Here is a 21,202-nt window from a genome sequence, read left to right on the forward strand (position 1 = left end):
TATTCTTAATAGATAAAGTGTATATCTGTATACTGATGTGTATAAATAGGAATAAAGAGAGGAATGTGTCTGAAAACAAAATTATTCCAACTTTAAGCAACAGTGTAGTTTCCAGATCCTGCTGGTACGTCCACATCATGAGCTCAGATTTAAAGAGAAGAACTTTGAATATTTTTTCAAGCTAAAATGTAAATATGTATTTTTTAAAATATTTTTTTCAATTCAAATCTTTGATGCTAATTTTAGTATTTTAATTATGACAAACTACGGCCATTTTGAACCAAGACAGTTTTCAATTCCTTCTAAAAACCAAACCACAGCTGTCCTTACATGTACTGTATGTACTGTACCATCCATCATTCTAAAATTGGTACGTTCTGCTAATTAAACAGTGGGTAATCCTGGGTGACATACCCATAAATTGTAACTTTCCTTTGGTACGAAGGCACTTCTCTCTGTATCATTCGGTCTGGCTGCTCACTCCACTGTGGACTGATATGACCCCCTGACTGCTACTTACAAAAACAAAGGACCTTAATGTGATTTTGAATGAAAAAAAAAAACGCAAAGAAAAAAAAAATCCACGTGGTCAGCATAATTTAATGAGACAGAGTGTGAAAGGAACTAAGTGGATAACCAAATGCAGAGTGGGCTTGTGGGTGGGTGGTGGATGAAGTCAGTGATATTTCAGCATCCCTTGGTGGTTAGCCTGCTGACAGGGAGGGGAAAAAAACTGGAGAGTGAGAGACAGTGAGGGTGGTGATGTGTGTGGGGGTGAGTGGGTGGGAGGGTCGCTGTGCCAGAAATTAAACCAGCTCCACCGGATTCAACTGTAGTATATGTAGAGCATATGGAGAGATCAGAGAGAGAAAGAGAGGAAGGACAAAAGCAGTGTCATTATCTGAATATCAGTCCCCCAGCCTGTTTGGACAGGCAGGATTTGCATGTTGGGTTTTCAGCCGGAGCCCCGGGGCAGGGTGGTGTAGAGTGGGGTGGAAATAGTCATCTTCATGGCGTTCTGGGTGTGGCTGCTCTGGGAACAGGACTTCTCTCAACAGGGGTCTCACAGCACAGGTCACACGTCTGACCTCAGGACACAAGCTCACGCTGTGTTCACACACACCGATGTCAGGTTCCGTTTTTATTCCCTACATAAGCACAAATTTCAACCCTCTGTATGTGCTATACATATGGCAGTATTGACAATAAAGCAGACTTTGACTTTGAAGACCTGATCTGAGGTCAAACATACCTGCATCACGCTAAATCTGTAAAACTATGCATGATGCATGAATTTTACTGATTTCTCAGGTATGGGTTTTTGCAAATGTGTGTAGAACAAAACCAACAAAACATGATTTAAATTATCTTAGAATTTTAAAATGATTGATTTCAGAGCAGGTTACCCAAATTTAGATCACAGAAAAGATATTGTATAAGAAGCAAGCTTTTTTTTTTTTTAAGAAAACTGTTACAATAATTTTACAAGAGAATATATTATTATTGATTTACTAACACTAGCACAAGTAGCTATTTAAGGTATAAGGAGGTGCTGTATTTAAATACAGCTTCAACTAGCTACAAGAACATAAGTGTAGCTATAATTCACAACTCACAGCAAAGGCTTAGCGTGGAATCTGAAATGGAGCTGATTTAAGTATGGAGAGAGCAAATCAGTAATGTGATAACCGTATGGATGTGAAACACTAGACCGGGAAATCGGAGTTGTGATGGACTCAGTATCCTCCTTGTCCCTCTTTCTCGGCTGACATGTGAGATTCTTTGGAGGCCTGTGGGTCAACACTGGTCCAGTGTGGTCAAGACTTATCACATAATGAACAGAACACCAATCCTCTTTTTAACAGACTTTATTTATAGTGAAAGCAGAAAAAAAACAGTGCATACACATTTAAAATAACCCAGTTACAGACATCTATTAGACAAGAAATACAGGCACTTACACATAGAAATATAAACAGAATTTCTAGACAAACACACACACACACACATTCAGACAGGCATGCCAAAAGGGGGCTCCCTTATGGAACAGGACATCCTGAAACTGCCAAGAAAAACACTCTCTATGCCAGCGAGCCATTCCAGTGTTATCCAATGATTTTGCTTTTATGACCAGGAAAAAGTTTTACACTTTTGCTCTATTCTCGAAAAAAAGACAGAAGAATCTAAAATAAAACTGAGGCTTTGCGGCAAAAGTATCCACTGGTCAAGCAATGATTTTCAGCTTTGTATAATTACCAATTTGTGGCCCTTAGAAAAACACCCCCTCATGAGAGTTGTTCCAATAAAATGCAGCCTCCTACAAAAAAAGTACGTATTGAGCAACAGAAGAAAGTTCTTAGTAAAAGAGAAGAGGGAAGTGTAAAAGGGAAGGGGAGAGCTGGGTGAGCACTGTGTGTACCATACCTAGAACTGGGTGTCACAATGTGATGTGTTGCAATAAGGTGTGTGCTGTCTGGATTCTCTGGAAATTCAAGAGGACAGAGCCAACTTACACACGCACACACACACGTACACATATACAGAAGTACACTATTCACATCACTACATCTACATCTGCAAACACGTGAAAACACAGTTCTCCACATAAAACCACACATAAACCCTCACAGACGTCAGCATGGAGGAAATAAACAATAGACCCATGTCTCCGACGTTTCACAAGCGGTTGGGATAAAGGGAAGTGACATCGCAGCACACACCTCTAAATGGGAACTGATGCTAACTGAGACAATGACAGTAACAGAAGGAGGACAAAACAGGATGCTGGTCAGATGAAAGAGCCCGAAATGTCAGACAGCCTACAGACTGTTGTCGCCTTGCAATCTTAACAGCCAACACCAGTCTGATAAGCTATCTGACAGGCCGAGAGAGTGACGGACATGCCTGAGACGCACGCATGTACAGAAACGACAACAATGAAAAAAATAAAAATAAAATAAGAATCCTAATCCTACTTACCATGACAGGAGAAAAGAGGAGATGTAAATGTTCTGACTAGAGCTGGTGCAGAGCGCAGGCTTCAGCCCGCTCAACAGTACCCCTCTGTTTTGAATCTACTTGAGTGATTCGTCTCCTGGCTCCGTGACTGGGGCAGTGCAACGAGTTCATTCGAAGGTTCAGCTGAGGTAACGGCACAGACGCTTTTCACAGTGCGCTTGAGGGGTTTTTTTTTTTTTTTCCCTCTCCTGCTTGTGCCTGCTCTAGCGCCCACTGCGCTCAGTCCAGCGTAGCACAGCAGCGGTACAGAGAGGGAGAAGAAAATAGCACATTTCACTGGCAATTATGGAAAAAAAAGAAGGTACTGCATATATCGAGAGCCAGCTGACGTTATCCAATGAATTAAAAAAAAAAAAGGCAAAAAACCAACACGGATCATATACAATGCTGAGATTTGTTTCAGGAGATGCTCATGTAATGTCAAACATGAGCTTTCGGTCCTCATCACGGATAAAAAAAGATTAAAAAAAAAAAAAAAAAAAACTCCGTGGACAAGTGAAGACAAAGAAAGACACTTACCATGACACAGACTGCCTCTAAGTTAAAGCGAACAGCTACGATCTGCCATACTAAGACTTCCAGGCAGACTCCTGGTCTATTAGTGGAGCACAATCTGCTCTAATCCATAAAAGATAAAAGAGAGAGCAACAAATGTGGCAGCCACGCAAACGCAACCTACTATCTCTGTCTCGCTCTCTGTCTCACACACAGGCACGCACACGCACGCACACACAGCCGTAGATCTGATTCAATATATGGCTGCATCTGGTAAAGTAGCCCCAGGCTGACTCATGTGCTCTCTTCCTGGAAGCAGAACAATAAGGGCAGACAAAGGGACCAGCAGGGTGATTCATGGCCGATTTATCATTTCTCATCCAAAACTACCAAAATGAGCTTTACTGCACACACAAAAGAAATGGTCATCTAAAGCACCACGGACAGTCTGAGACATTCATTAACAACATCTCTTCTACAACTGACTTAGCTCTCTACAATGTCTAGAAATTGTGTGATGGCTCTGAAGAGGACACAATTATTTACTTGTCTTATCTAACCACAACCAACACTGCACAACAACTCTTAACAGTAATAAATACAGAACATCTTATCAATAAACTTGCAAATATCAATCATGAATAAATAAGTTACTGAGCAAATAACGCACTGGTTTTACAGGACACTCACCAGATAATCAAAGGTAACAATCCTGGCTTATTCAAATAAAGTGAATTCAAGTGACTCTATGGAGATAAAATACTTTTAAGATTCTTCCAGTGGAACGAGCAGTGCAGCTTAAGGCCTCACTGAGGAGAATTATTGCCAGCAGCTTCTTCTCACGTGCTCAGGAGCTGCTAAAAGCACCAACTGGGACACTTTAACAACACAACAGCTTACACACACTCATACGTAACCCAACAAGCACCTACCTTACAGAGAACAATCGCGGAAATCACTACCAAATGCAAAGCCTTAAAAAGCAAGTAAATGGAAGTCCAACATCAACATGTTGCTACAATAACAAGAGAGAAACCAGATGATATTTTGCCTCAGATAATGGTGGGGTATCAGCCAGGAGGGAGAGCAGAAATGAGCAAAGGAGCGCTGGGAGCTTCTGAAGTTGAGGGTTTTGCCGTGATCGATAGCTGGCCTTCACTCTGTCTTGTCCTCCGAGTACTTCTCCTGCTGCTTGCGCTTGGCGTAGCTCTGGGCCATGGAGTTGACAATGGAGCAGACAAAGAAGCATACCATGATGACCACAACCTTCTCAAAGAGCCACGACAGCCAGTTCTCCTCCTGCCAGGAACCACAGAGAGAACAGAGAGAGAGAGGAGAAGAGCTTGGTCAGTAAACTGAGGGCCACCCCCCCCTCGCCTCCCCCATCCCCCCTTTCACCCCACACCCTGCTCTCCCCTCTGCTCCTGATGCTGTAGGCTAGGTGGGGATCCAGCTCCATGTGCTGGACAGATAGAGATCAGGGGTAATAAAACACGCGGCAGCCCCCACCGTCCTCCCTCCTAACGCCCCCACTGACCCCAGCCTGCAGCCTGCCTCCACCAAGTTAAATTGGCTTGCTTCTCTCCTGTAACTGCAGGAGGCTCAAGTTACAAGAAAAAAGGAACATTGTTCTAGAAATGCCTTAATCTGTCCTTGTGCAACTCAAAGTCTATCCTTTTTTTCCTTCTCCCTTCTAGTAAGCGCATAAAAAAAGAAAAATCGTTCTCAATGAATCACTTAGAGCAAGGGAGAGACAGAGGGAAAGAGTAATAGAGAGGAGCGAAAAAAGCTTTGAAAGAGGAATAGTCTACAGCTACAACTGGCTCTTTTTGTTCTAGACAGGGGGGTTTTGATGGATTGTCACTGGTGGAGGGGGGCCCCCGCCCCGGTCTACAGTCAGTGCTGGGTTCAGGCGGAGCACTGAGTGCAAGTGTGTGTGTGTGACACATAGGGGAGTGACCACATTCACACACACACTCCCAATTGGTAAGATGGAGCATGAGTCAGCACGCCCCGCGCTACAGTAGTACAGTTCAATACAGCGAGCGGAGCCAGACCCCACACTGGCCCCTCTCTCTCCTCCCTCCCCTCCAGTCCGCCCAGTGCAGCGCTAACCTACACTGTCACCCTGGCCCTAAACAAGCCTCTGTAATCTACTGTATCACTACAGGTTATAGTAAAATCTGAAATGTTCACACATGTCTTATAAACATTAAAATAGGATAAAAAAAAAAATCTCTCTCTATATATATATGTATATAAGAAACTAATTCAAATTTACAATAGTAAGCAAAAGGTACAGGTAAAGAAGGTGGAAAAAGAATTAATTGTGCTCGTGAGAGAAAATAGGTCAGAGACATAAAGGCAGGCTTAGATAAAGAGAAGAAAGGGACACAAAAAAAGTGGAGGGAGAAGGAGTGAAAGAGGCAGAAGTAAGGGGGCCGCATTCTTTTCTTGGCGCGTGCACGTGAATGAATAGAGGCTGTGAGCTGGGGGCTGAGGCCCCTGTACTTACAGTTGGGATCCCCTGTCCGGCGTGATGGTGCAGCTTGGCCTTCTGGGCCTCCAAGTACTCCCTGAAGGGCTTCTGCAGTGCCGCACCCAGCAGTGGAACAGCTCTGCCTCCACCAACACAGAGAGAGAGAGAGAGGGTGGGGGGGATGAGGGGGGAGGAAAAGGAGGGAAAGAGGGAGGGAAGGAAGAAGAGAGAAGGGGGGAGGGGGGGCATGGAGGAAGAACAGGAGAGGGAGGGGGGAGGGGGGAGGGTGGTGGGGGGGCACAAATCACGTCACATCATTGTTACTCACCAGCCCAAGGGCAGCAACAAAGGGAGGCATGCTGTCCTATCTCCTGTACTGTGTCGGTCTCCCCTGCTTCCTCTCTCCGAGAAGAGAGAAAGACGGAGAGAGCAACGAGTGCAATCCCTTCACTGTTCATCCCCACAAACACACACACACACACACACACACACACACACATAAACATACGCACACAAGAGAAAAAAAAAGTACAGACTGTACCACAGCCACAGAAAATAGTGTTGCTCAAAAACAAAACCAAAAAGTAAAAAGAAAAATTAAATTATAAACAAAAAGAAGAAAGGCAGAAATAAAGTTGGCTGGTCCTCATACGGCAGCCGCGGCATCAGTAGTCACCCACATTCTCCGGCTCTGCTCTCCTCTCCTCTCCTCTCACACACACAAACTCGGCTTCCTCTCCGTCTCTCTCTCACACACACACACACATCGGTGAACTCGTTCAACTCCCCTGCAGTGCCTCCTCTGCCGCTGCAGCGAGGAGAAATGAATGACTTCTCAGAACTCTCACATTTATCACAGGCGGTTCCTGTAAGAACTGGTTTCAGCCAATTAATGAGGAAGTGAGTCGTACCCAAGCTGTGTCATCACTGGCTGAGACCTGGGGGGGATGGCCCACAGGGGGAGGGCGCTCCTGTAAGACGGCCCATATTAGGAAACCCTTAACAAGATTTAGCCACCAACTACAAGCACACTACTGAACCCCCCCTCCTCCCTCCCTCCTTTCCCCTCTTACACACACACACACACACACACTAAAAGAAAAAAAGAAGCGAGAGACTGCAGAGAATGCCCTAGAATAGCGAATCAGTGGCCCATCCCTGGGCTGGAGTTAGTGATTAATCACTAAACAAATACAAACTAAAGACCTTCACTTATTCTCTTTTGTGGCTATACACAGCCAATTACATCCCCTGAGCTATTGTTTCAAAGCATTCTTTATGCTCCACTTTAACGTCTTTTGTTCATGTTGGGGAGGCATCATCAAAGCTCAGAGACACATCAGAGATTTTAAGGCAGGTTTGTGTGGGCACTCATGTCACATACGGTTGAGTTTAGAGATAACTTTCTCTGAAGGAGGCAAGTCATTTCCGTCCCTCCCCACCTTCACACACACACACACACACACACACACACACACACACACACACACACACACACACACACACACACACACACACCTATGTTGCGGTGAGAAAAAAAAAACAGATTGTGTTAAATGATTGAGTTTACAACAAGGAAGCCTTTGAGCAATGATTAACTTTATACCAGGCAATGATATCTTTCATGTGAACGGACATAAAGCAGAGAGGAAGTCTAACAGATAGATCACGCTTTAAATTACACAATAGAAAATGGTTAGGACACACTGTATCAAAAATCAAGCTAGGACGGTTTTTTTTTTTTTTTTTTTTTTTTGGAGGGAACCAAAGCCTCTTCTATTCCCATCCCCCACTTCACAAAATTCCTCTCATCTCCACACCTCAGAAACTTACCAAACTAATTTAAAAACACAAAACCTGGGTGAAAAGTCAAACATGTGCTTGCACATGAAAGAGAAATATTAGAAAACACCTGAGAAACACGCTCGTTCAGCAGATAAAAGTAAACACACAAGAACAAAGAGTGAGAGAAACTGTTTTCAGAAATGGCGGGCAAATCATCTCCTACACGATGAGCAATACTGAGTCATGAGCCTGGGCAAATCCACCAACAAAGAGGCTCAAAGCTAGCAGTCTAAAACCCGGTTTTAGTACCTCAGAGTCAGGACTGTGCTTTGGTCTTTCCATTAAAAATCTGATGATTTTGTGCTTTTTGGGAATATATTTTCGCTTTCTGCAGAACATGTTGTCAAACTGATGGATTTGAAATTTTCTTCTGTAAGTGTGTTTATAACTTAACCGTGAGTACTGGTGCTGAGCATCTTTTTGTGTGTGTGAGAAGTTAAGATGATTAGCTGAGATAAAATTAAGTTCCTGTTCACTGGAATTAAATGAGAAATGTGTGTAACTTGTGCATGCATTAAATCTATGTAATAAATGACAAGTATAGAAACTTGTGAAAGTTGATTTGAAAATTTCAGTCAAAGTTTGGAAATTTAAAACAGCATTTCCTGAGTTCTTTCTGAGTTGAGCTTACAAGGACGGGAACAGCTAGAAGCTGAAATTTATAACAATAAGCCTGAACTATTCACTCAGCAGCTACTGAACAAACTTTGACTAGCTGTTTGTTAAAATCCTGTGCTTTCAGAGGGAGTGAAAGAAAACTCCTCACTTGTGCCTTTTTTCCTACGTGAGGCTTTGAAACACTGTGGCCTTGAGAAAAAGGGAAATAAATCAGTTTGAAAGAAACTCTTCACAGCACAAAGTCAGATTTTTACACTCTAAAACCTCTTGCCAAATTTCTATATAAACTACAAATGCTCATTTATGACAAGGACTGATCATGCCTCGATTTATGGCGAGCATGGTTTTGGTAAAAATCACTGGAGTAGTCTCGTAGAACAGCATCCATGTTAGGTCTAATAGTTAATTAAATGCAAGAAATGCAACTACTACTTATGATGAAAATAAAGCTGATGCACTAATGTCTCTAATTTTTAATTTTCAAATTTTAATTCATGCTAAACAGATGTTCACAAATGTGCCTAAAAAAGTTTCAATTTATACTTTCAGTTTTTCTTTTCATTTAATGTGGCAGCAAAGGAGAAACACCAACCATAATTTTTTTGCATGAATTAATGTTGTATATTAATTAAAATATATTAATTCTTTTGTATTTTTGTATGATAATCTTCTTTTTTTGTGGCTTTGCATCCAAAAATATAAATGGACATAATAGATGTATGGTCAAGTATAAAAAACACACACTGCAGTTAATCCGAACAGATCTGTAAAATGTGACTCTTCTCACTTTCTTCTTCTAAAGAGAAAAAAAAATAGGACAGTTAAAATGGATAATAATAACAGTAATGAAAAGTCTTAAAATTTAGGTGGTTTTACAACCATAAACTCTGCATGTGTGGATCCTACTTTACAACTTTATAACAGTTGTTCTCCAATTGATTAAATTGCTTCCAGAAGTTGTGCAAAAAGCATAAGGGGCTTGACTTACTTGGGTAATAAAAATGATTCCCAGTATATATATGTGACTAATTATCCACACTGTAAGGATTTTTTATGTAGCTGCACGTATTGGTAAACGTAAGCAGTGTGGGTGATATTTACTTTATTAATCAACATCAAATAGCTAACAGGTAGGCTTCTAAATACTGAGAGCAAATGATCGTAGCTTCATCAAATGATTTCCAGTTAGTCACTAAACTGAATCAATAAGTGAAGTAAAAAAAAGAAATATAGAAATCAGAAGTAAATAGAGTTATTAGATGCAACAAGGACACTTTGATTTCTTCATTTGTCATATGTAAAGAACAGTAGAAGCAAAGGCGATACACATAAAATGCAAAGTTGTAGCAAAGACATTTAAAGAAAATCAACATGTAAAAAATATTGGACATGACTGACTAACGTGACTATATGTGACATGAGGGGAAAAGAGCTCAGCAGGTCAAACTGCTGAGATTAGTTTTTTGTTGAAGCAGGTAGAAAACCATTTCTGACACTTTTGAATACGAGTTCAAACACAGCAGAGAACACACAGAAATGTGACATGCACCATCCACACACACACTTTCTTTGTTCAAAGGGAACACCACTTCATTCAAGAACAAATTCAAAGTGGCCAAACCTAGTTTGATCAATATTTTTGAACATGAACAGCTGTCGTAGAGGAGGTAGAGGAGAAACCACAGCTACAGCACTGTCCCACAATGCAATCCAACCGATCACTTTTTCCATTTTTCCAGATCATTCCCAGTGTGGTCATTCAGCAAATCTGTGCTATGTAAATATATGAACAATTTGTAACAGTGTGTGAAGTGAAATTCAACAATGGTGCCCATAAGTGAACTTTAGAATTAAATACATTTTAGATAAGTACATAAAACCAAAGAGGCACTAATTTCATCATGTTACCAGCTATTCTGGGTATTGCAACCTCACATTTTTCTAATAAAGAAAATGTAGCACATTGTGTGTTGTGTGCATTTTTTGGAGTACAGTGCTTGTAGCTGAGCTGCAGATTATAGGTGAAAAACAGCATCCTCTGCTTCAAAGTTAGAACTTTAAAAATAAAACTAGATACCAAATATTTCTGAGGGCCGGATTGAGGTGGTAAATCTGTGATCATTCCAACCTTGAGTAGAAAACTATACTCCTCTTATCATATAACTTTCACCTCCAATAAAACTGCCACAGCCAATGTTTGAAACTGTGCCCTGTCTGTTAACCTGGAAAAGAGACTAACTTGATCAGTAATCACGAAAAAAAAATGGAGGAGGAGATAAGCTCTGGCAAAACAAGGAGATATGGAGGGAAAACCCCAGATCTCTCAGCTCCTTACAGCCTGGTCATTTCTGTGAAGGGTTAATTTGTGAGCATAATCTCAGCCTCTCATTTTTTAATGAACTATCATTTCCTGCTGCTGTTCATGGAGTGTGGAGCATGTTTAGGCGTCCTGTGTTCGTTTTGTGAAAACTAAATTCCACAGGCCATGAGTCAGAGGCGACCTTTGACCTGTCTGTCCTTACTGACGACTGCCACCTCCAGTGGCACTTGAACACACAAATGTACACACTCATAAAATTCACAATTCGTTGTTGCTCATGATAATGAAAGCACACACACACAAGATCACACACGCAGGCACACACACAAACACACACACACACGTGCCCTGACGTTCCAGGCAGGGGATGATAGAGAACAAGGGCTCACATGACAGCCAAATCCTCGCCAGGTCCAACTGGTTACGACATCATCACAACAACTGGCTTAGGCAATCGCTAGTGTTACCCAATGCTCCACAGGGCCACAGTTCACACCTAACATAACAGCAGAGTCACTGCAAGATGCACACGCACACTGTGCATTAGGCAGCCCTCTGACCTGAGGTACTGAAACTCTGACCTCTACACCAACTCTGTGCAAAACACCGACGATCTGACTCTTTTTTTTTTTTTTTTTTTAAATAAGCTTGATAAAATACTACTGCACTAATTTATTATGTTTATTTTATTTTGTGTTGGAATGATGGAATAATAGAATTATGGGAGGAGGAGTGTGTTTCCCTTTATTGTAAGGAAAATTTTGATTCACGTGTAAATGTTGTAAGGTAATCTGCGTGTGTGTGTCTGCCTGTGTGTGTGTGTGTGTGTGTTCCTCCTCCAGTTCAACTGGGCTTTTTCCCAGTGACTTCACCACTAAAACATGGAGCCCACTCCTCGACGGAGATCCCCCTGCCCAGGGTGTTTATCACATCCCTGCTCCACAGCCATCTGTGTCAGCCAGCACACACACACACACACATACACATGAAAATACACATACACATATACACACACATGTACACAGGCTCGGACACATGCTATCCTCTCGGGTGCCCGCAGTGCTGCCAGGAAATCAGGGGGCACCAATTATAGCAGTCTATTATTCCTCTCACTTCCCAGACAGCCACATAAAACAGCCCTCCAACCCCTACGACCCCCCAGGTTCAGGTCGGCAGGCCCACACAGACCCTCTTGGTCTGAGTGTGGAGGTGTGTCGAGTTGCTGGGTCACTGGGTAACCAGGCCTGGACCCTTACAATGGTGAGAAAGAGTTGGTCAATGAGTCAGACGTGAGTGGAGACACATCCAGACAAGTTATACTGCTACTTGTAGAGTGGCAGCGACAGGCTGGAAACAGAGGAGGAGGAGGAGGAGGGAGAGGAGAAGATGAGGAGGCGTAGGGCACTGTAGGCTACGCACAGAGTCTCCATCCATCCTGTGATGTCATGTTTGGAGGAATGGCCGCTGTATGGGATCTGTGGTGACACTGTTTCCTGTGGGACCATGTCTAGCCCTCTTTTCAAATGAACACCTCATGACCTGGTGATAACCACACCTACTGTATTACTGTTTAATTTTACCTTTTTTTTTTTTGGCCCAAATGGAGAAAATTTGCAGTGTGTCAGAAAAGTGAAACATAAAAGAAAGGTTAAATGAACACATTACGGCATTTTAAATAAATGCCGGGGGCAGAAACACACCATGGACACATGGTCATGGGGTGGAAAATTAATGGCACGTGGAATAAATGAGAACTTGATGCCGTTTGAAGCTCGACTGTCCCATAAACGTGATGTATGTCACTAATCCAACACAGCAGGTCAGCCAGTGAGCACAAAAGTGTATGTGTGGGACCCTATTCAGTATACAATACACTGTGGGGCTGTATGGAGCCTATGTGGTTCATATGCATTCTGACATGCTGTTCAGACAACCGCATAGGTTACTACGTACCTATCAAAAGCCACAACCTGCAGTATATCTTCCGCTTTAAAACTGTATGTTCTGCTCTGGCTGCTGTATAAGTGACTGTTTAACAAATCAACAAAGAGGAACTCAGCATAAAGAGAAGCATTGAGAGCAATTAAATCTGTGTTTTGTAACTGGTCTGCTCATGACTGAAGTAAAAAAAAAATAGTAAAAAAGTGTTGGTAGTTATCTGATTTACCTTCTGATCCGTTGCACATATAGGTTTGCATGTGTGTTTACATACTCTAGAGGTTGTGGTTAGAAGACAGCGAAGGCGGACGAGTGAAAGTTCCCAATATCTGCGCAACAATATGCTACAGTATGTCTCAATGTGCTGGAACAACACTGAAGGAACATAGAAAAAGTGCAGTCTAGCATAAAAAAATAATCCAACATTATTACCCAATAAAGCAGTTATGTTGTGTGAATGTGATTTAAGATCCCATAGCAGTCTAGTAATAAATTGTTCTCACAGTGGGTAATCTTTGAAGTTTAAAGTAAAATAGTAAGCTAAATGATTTATGTGTCTACTATGAAAGAAATAAATCAAAGCCTCCTAATAATAATGAAGATTCATGATTGCTCTTGTTATCAGGGCGAGGTCTAACACGGATCATTCTCCACTGGACAAGATTGAGCACATTTACGCCGGGAATTATCACAAACAACCCTCTGGACTATCTTCCCCTGTTCATAACTTGTCGCTGTTGTGAATCAGGCTGATGGTGGACAATGTGTCTGTTTTGACTGAGGTGTGGCGGGGGCAGGGCGGGGGAGGGAGGGTGGTCCGGATGGCTGCCCGGCTGGCCAGTGAGTCAGGGCCTGTCTGGGATGACTCCTCTCCCAGAACACAGATACAGATGCATATACCCATGACAACTGGTGACATTACAGTACACATTACGATGTTCATAGGACTTACAAAACAGGGCACTACAGTGGATGATGCTGATTAAGAGCTCAGAGTCACATTGTGTTCTCCTGATAAATGAGCTGCTCTAAAAATGAATCAATGGCGTACTGTTGCTTAAAACAACATACAAGCCGGCTGCCATCCTGATGAATAAATACATTAGTAATTTCATAGCCTTGGCCTGAGCATGTGCAGGAATGACTTGATGAGCGAGCAGAGTGTGAGACTGAGGACCAAAACAAATGAATCAGGCATGAATAAAGCAGGAAGTCCTGGGATACAAACTGTGCCTGAGAGGCACATAATATGACACCAGACCTGGAACACACATCTGACCTCTCCCTCTCTTTGTGTCTATCGCTCTTTCATACAAACACACACACACACACACACACACACTTACTCATCAAAGCTACAATTACATTCAGATCTTTGTGCACTCCTCCACACAGGGACTCAGTGTGCTATTAACCACAAAAATAGGCCTATAGTACACGATCTGAACAATAAGTCTTCTTGAGCGATTGAATATTATTCTAAATGGCTGTGGTAGGACCTTTTGGCTCAGAGTCAAACCTCTCTCTGACAGTTACTGCCTCTGTATTTCTGTCAGAGCTTGAGGGCCAAGGTAAGTGGGGGAGATGAGAAAATGGACGCCCCACAGAGCCTCGCATTAAACTTAACGATGCCGTATAAAAAGAGAGTGGGCTGCGACCTGCTGCACCATCCCTCGCCCCCACTGTCTTGCCCTGTTTGCCTCTGGTCCCGTCACCCTAAGTGAGGCGTCTGACTGTGTTTGGGCCAGTGGAGAGTAGGGCAGGTAGTGGAAGGACTGATCAATGACATCTTTGTTAGGGCGCGTCTCAGGTGACCAGAGCACCCGGTGACTAATAGGATCAAAAATACTCCCTTCCTGCAGATTGGGTTAACGGGAAGACTTTGCTCACATAAGCCAAAGATGGCTATTAATAGTAGCACTGATGTGCCTGAGGTGCAAACGGTTAAAAAAGATAAAAAACAGTAACATTTTGGATGTTTCATCACTTTACTATTCTTCAACAAAAAGAGAGGCAGAGGTTACAGTTCGCTAAGGTGCAGTATGTCACTGTAAGCTAAAAGGTTTTTAGCACGGACTGCATTTCTCTTCATTTGTCCTGTGTATTTTTTTTTTTTTTTTTTTACACAAAAACACTCACTGATTGAGAAAACTTTTTCCCCCAGATTGGTGTGATCTGCTTCACACAGACATATGAGGTAATATAGAGAACATTTTTAAAAAAATCCCTCCTTGTTAGGTGAGTTTCAACTCTTACAAGACTGCGTCAGTCACCTTCAACCCAGACAACCCAACATTAAGTATGAAACAAACCTAGTTTCTATATGAGCTTTGGAGAGGGGGGCAGGGGGCACAAGATGGGTGAAATTCAGTGGAAACAAACAGTAACAGACTTTTCTTCTGTGACTGCAGTACTTCAGTAATTTTACACGCACAGAAATAACTGCACTACTGTGAATACCAAGAATAGTTTGATTTGCATGGTTCTCAGCAATTTCACATCTCCACTAACCAAGAATGTTCGGTGATCGTCTATGTTAGTCAGAAATAGGAATATGAGAAGAAAATAGATTAAATCGATTAAAATAATCTATTTTTTTAACATGTTGTTTGTGACACAAAAACTGTTTTGCTGTTCCCCTCAAAAAAATATGTTTTTGTCCCACAGCCGCCACAGTTTTTTTCACACCCGCAGCTTTGAATGAAGTTTATTCTGCGATCATTTTGGTTCATGCACAGAATCAAAACACAGAAAAAAAAAAAAAAACAGATCAAAGAGTGTAAATGCAGAGAGTAATTAGAAAGTCTGAGAAGTAACCCAACCACACTGACTGATCTAAGCTTACTCCAAGAAGTGTACCTGGTTAAAGTGCGACATGGCAGTTAGTCTCGTTGTAATCTCATCATTACGGTGCATGTAAATGCTGGTTGTGATCTGGTAAGTTCCAGTATGATCCAGTCAGCATCTCACACAACCCCCGGCTGCCCTGCCCTGACCTGTGACTCTCTGCTGGCCTCCCTCGGAGCAGGGTCGCCTGCTGTGATCCTCTAATGCTAACAGCTTTGTGCAGCAGGAACAGCCATCTGCAAGCCCACTGTGCTGGTAATGGACTCCCACCTTAGAAATGGACTCACATGGAAATGGGTGCATTCTCATGGAGATGTGCAAGGTTCCCCCCATGGACCCGGCACACCAGTTTCTACTGGATAACCTTTTCAAATCTTGACTCTTCCTCTCTGCATCTCAATCGCTTTCTCCACAAGAGCCTGACAGTGATAATCCCTCCCTTGACGCATGAGTCTGAAGGATTTGTTAAAGTCAATACAAGACATGGAGAGTGGCTGACTCAATCAAGAGTCAGTCAGGATTATTGAGAACGGTCATTTAAAATACAGCTGTGAGGTAAACTCTGATAGTCTCTCGTTTCTCACTTTCTCTCTTTTCCACATTCTCACAAACGTAGCCAGCTTCATGACCTGCCTCACACTTTGTCCTCTCCCAGACATCTACAGAAACTAAACTCAGTCCCACCACAGTCACCACTGACAAGAAGTAAACACACCGGGGTCCTGCAGACGGTGAATCACCATCACTGCAATGTCAAAAGCACCAAACAGTCCTCACCCCTACAGCTGTTCCCATAATTATGGAAGACTTTTATTTTTTCCTGTTCACATATCATCACACACCAATGGCTGCTGAAAAAGTGGCACGAATCAAGAGTTTGCAATTCAGCCTAAACACAGCGACTCACAGCAGATCAAACGAGGAGACTGGAGGCCCAGACTGCAAGTCAAACACAGGAAAGCTCCCCGTTCCATTACTGCATGCACTGGGTGACTTCTAGCTTTTTCCTGCTGTATATCACCACCTCAGTGGCTGACAAAGCCCCAGCTGAGATAAGCGAAAGGAGAGGCAGTAAGAACTGGGCACAGAAAAAGATGAATCTGTTGCCCTGCAGTTATATGGAGCAAAGCAGCAGAGGCTTGACGGTTTTCTGAAGTGCTTCTAGGATTATTGACGTCTATTACATATTAAATTCAAGGAAATTCAAGGGAAGACAATCTGCAAGTTGTGGAAAGAAGCAAGAGTGTCCAAGAGTGTAAAGTGGGTGTAAAACAAATGTCATAAAAATTGAAGTATATTCAATAATGTACGAGGTCTGATATATATTCATTATATATTTTATCAAATCTGCAAACTCTAAGCACTTCTTTAAAAAGATGGGGAGGCCGTATATCTTATGACGAGAGGGGAAATAACTGTAGAATGAACATTTTTAAGTTAAAAAAAAAAGCATGAAGTCTCTTGTCATATAACTGCTTCAGATCTTGATCAAAGCCTTGCTCAGTGTGAGGCAGCAGAATTTTCTCCTGACTTAAACAATAACTGCACACGCACGGTTGAAGAAGAGGAGACATCTGTACATTAGTCATAGGATGTAAGAAACCTAACAGGTCTGATCAGAAACACAGCTCCGTCCGACCCCGTTATCAGATCTCTGTATCAGCCCAAAAGGCATCTGAGGAGGGTTTTATTGTGACTTTATGGCAGTTCAAAGCAAAACTATCTTTACTGTTATCCTGCTAGTGCTGACAGAAGGTGATAGATTTAACCTGAAATACTTTGCACAGCAAGAAAACGAGGGTGAAGCCCATGTGCCAGAGGTCCTGTATAAGAATCTGTCTTCACAATGCACATGAAGAACTAATACATCATGTTTGAAATGTCTGGACTGAGGATTTCTTTTTTTAAATTCCACACATACAGTAATTAGAAAAACAGTTGCAAAAGAACGCTTCGCTTGATTGAACAGCTGTCAGGACAGAACTCATTTTTCCACTGAACCTTTTGTTTTTGGTCAAGCTCTCAGAAGGAATATCAGAAACTCCTGAATGTATGATGGAAAATTTTAAGTCACTTAAGTTCAAGTTGTGCTAAAAAGGTTCTTTGCATCTTCTCCACATTTTATTTCCAGCTCATTAAAAACAAAAACAAAAAAAAAAAAACTCTGGAGTCGGTCATTTTTGTTAACAGAGGTGATAAAAATGGCTGTTGACAGTTTTAGAGTCTTCTGACATTTAAGCCTGAAATTCAAACTTCTCCTGTGAAACTGCATTTCAATAACACACTGTTTTCCATTTCTCATTCATAGAAAAACTACTTCTCTGATTTAAGCTGTTGTTGAATGTTTGAAAATGTCTAGAGATAATCCTGTAAACGGCACATATTTGGAAATAAGATCATTTATTATAATTTTAAATCAACTGTGTCAGACACTATGACTAGATCATGATGCACAACTGTGATTGCCACATAAATATGTTCGAGCGCCACAGTGTTGCAAAATCTAATATTTTCTTAATGAAACTTAAGAGGAATTTGTGGACACTCCCTGTTCTGTGAGTAAAAACATCACCCTTTCACATGACTACAGGAATATCTACCAAATAAAACGTGAACCAAACTATATACTGCTGTGCTGCACTCAGAATTTTACTTGACAGTCACACTACAGCATCTAGCAGTAGTATTTTAATCTGTGATCTCATCAGCTTTCCATCGTGTCATCTATGTGCTACTCAAATAGGCAGTGGTTGGATAAAGCACACACACACACAGACACCCACACACACACACAGACACAGACACACACACACACGTGCTTTGTTCTTATCACCAAAAGTATGTTTTCACTACTTGAAACTCAAGGGCTGGCGTTTTTCAAAAAACTAAAGGTCACACTACAACATGTAATTCAGGGGATTCTCTAAGTAAAATGACTACTGTTAAGTTTTAAACAAACAGCATCTTATCTTGGAGAAGCTGTGATGGACTCACAGAGAAAGATGTTTCTGTGTGTGTTCTCAAGAAGCTGAAATAGGATTTAAATTATATAATGAGCAACTTGAAGAAATAAAACTGATAAATAACTTTATCAAAAAAATAGAAAACAATGTGCTCAAGATAATGGTTCAGTGTTTTGGAAATTTTTAGTGTGTAATAATTTGAAATTTCACAATGTTCAGTACAAACAAAGTATTACATTCTAAGAGGTTACAGTCACTGACTTCTGCGTTTGTGTCTATGTGTGTGTGTGTGTGTATATGTGTGCCAACTAGCTCACCTGAAGGGCAAGAAGCAGGAAATGAATTGTGTAGTTATTGTGTAGTATTGTATTATGTCATGTGAGAATGAAATCACCACAGCCAAAGTCCAACGGTTACTTCAGTCACCCACAAAGACAAATACCATTCCCTCAGTTTACAGAGATAAATCCAGAGGCAGGCAGGCAAAAACAAACAAAATATTAAAATTCCACAGTAAAGACACAATTTGTATCTTTATTTGATCATCGAATAAAACGTTTAGCTCGAAGTGAATTTCATTTTAGAGGCAAAAACAGCTAAAAGTGATGGCAAATGCGGCACATTCTTAAACCATTTCAGACCGCACAAATGTTATAAAAGGATGAGACTGAACAACAAATAAATCATTAGTGTAAGACCTTTCAAAAACAATCATCAAGCATTTTTTTGCAGACATGGCTCTAAATTATTGTTTTAGGAATCTGTTTGTGCAACAACAAGAAATAAGACGAAATAAGAATTTCCCGGTAAGCTGTTTCCCTAAACGAAATATTCCATTCTCCAATTTAAAAAATCATTTTAAATTAAATCAGTCTTCACTGCAGTTTCAAGAAATGGCAGGTGTGAAATGCTTCACTAAAATTTCCATATGAGTTGGTGGGAGGCAAAGTTTGGGAAATCTCCAAACAACCAACAACTGAGGAGCTGAGGAGAGAAAAGAGGGAGATGTGGAGGTTTGGTGTAACTGACTTTTTAGACAGAGAGCATCCAGAGGACAAATGTTTGACTCTGTGTGTGTGGGTGTATGTTCGTGCGATGGATTTGTGTGTGTGTGCACATACAACTGTGTATGTACATAGTGGGTGGGGGGAGCTGCAGGTGCCTGAACTGTAGCGAGTGTGCATTTTTTTTTTAAGATCGTGCATAGTTCACACTGTGGTCTGTCTTCGCCTTAAGGGTTAAATTTGAAAATCTGTCACCCATTCATAAGGTGATGTGTGATTGAGAGTGAGAGTGAGCGAGACACAGAAAATCATACGGTGGAAGGTGGAAAGGCCTCGGCAAGGAAGGAAGCTGACGGTTGACAAGTTGTAAAGGGGGAAACTTCCTTTAGAGGAGAAGCGGGCCAGTGAGTCAGACTGAAACCTGTCAATAACCAATGATCTGTCACTTTGAGTCTGCAGCTCAATGAACAGTGACTGCAAGAGGCTACAGCTCTTTCAGAACACACACACACACAAACACACACTCTTGTATGTGTATATATATATATATATATATCTCAAACACACACACAGGGTATCTAAATCTAATCTAATCCTTTTACATTTCTTGTAAAGCTCGTGTTATCTAAGCAGCGTCTTTGATCAAACTTTATTTGGAACATATTTTAATATGTGGCATTAAAACGACAATTAGAATATCCAAAGAAAAGAGCAGCAGCGGTTTATTGAACAGCCATCACTGACTGAAGTCTTTCAAAATTCATTTTAGAAACAAAGCAAATGTGCAAAAAAGACAACATGGCAAGGAAGAGAGCTGATGCAATCTCAACGCCTGATTTCAGCAAGTGTGTGTCTGTGTGCGGGAGAGAGACCAAGAGTGCAAGGGTGTGCACGTCTGTCTGTGTGTGTGTGTGTGTGTGCGTGTAATAAATGGCACTCCCACCAGCAGGTGTGTTGAGGGCAGTTTCCAGCTGCAGGCCCTGGCATCTCTACAAGGACACCCATCATGGCACCCATCAGCACCCACACCCAACACCAACCCTCTTTCAACTTCTATTACATCTAGCCCTTATTTTGAAAAGCCCAAAAGCTGTCTATGTGTACAGGTTACTGGTTTTACATTTTCAAAACCAGGCTGCGTCTACTGACCTCATTATGAAATCAGTCTCTCAGTCCTACAAAATAACTTCACGCAGTTGGTATATTCAGCTCTACACCTACAGTGCACTGATGCTGTTTCCAGCTGGGCCTCCAAAAAAAAAACAAAAAAAAAAAAAACCCTGACACAAATAAATTCCCTTTGTGAAATCCCTCCACCCGGAAACTCAAACTCGATTTCTCTTTCCTTCTAAGATGTTCCAGGATAATACGCGCTAGCACATCCTGCCCAAGAGGCCTGACACCTGAAAGGCCTTATTTTATCAAAAAAGATAAAAGCCGTCTCCAGACACCCAGAAGCAGCCCACTCTTTTCACTTGTGCTCCCTGTGAGATCGGGTACATAGGTAATAACTGACTATGACCGTGCATCATCAGAGATAAAGCAGAGAGGAGGTTTCCGTGATAGACAAGAGTTCATCCTGTCCTGTGAAGCAGCCAGAACATGTTCATGCCCATAGTCATCCAGTGGAAAAATCCAAGCCATTAATCACCATGTGGACTAATACAACAGAGTA

The 21,202-nt window shown here is 41.7% G+C and overlaps 1 protein-coding gene across 4 annotated transcripts in view; it reads right to left on the reverse strand.

The window, feature by feature from the left end:
• Positions 1-1,852: 1,852 nt before the first annotated feature.
• Positions 1,853-21,202, reverse strand: part of LOC121191258 (vacuole membrane protein 1-like) — a 60,846-nt gene continuing 41,496 nt past the window's right edge. For 3 of the 4 annotated variants that reach the window (XM_041052430.1, XM_041052431.1, XM_041052428.1), the window contains 2 exons: positions 6,029-6,131; positions 1,853-4,812 (listed from right to left, as the gene is read on the reverse strand). In XM_041052430.1, the coding sequence (XP_040908364.1) occupies positions 4,669-4,812; positions 6,029-6,131 (247 nt within the window). In that variant the 3' untranslated portion in view covers positions 1,853-4,668. Of the gene's footprint in view, positions 4,813-6,028; positions 6,132-7,701; positions 9,252-21,202 lie in introns of those variants that run through there. The other variant, XM_041052429.1, reaches the window with a different exon arrangement.

This window comes from Toxotes jaculatrix, chromosome 12, assembly GCF_017976425.1.
Source record: "Toxotes jaculatrix isolate fToxJac2 chromosome 12, fToxJac2.pri, whole genome shotgun sequence".
Taxonomy (NCBI): Eukaryota; Metazoa; Chordata; class Actinopteri; family Toxotidae; genus Toxotes; species Toxotes jaculatrix.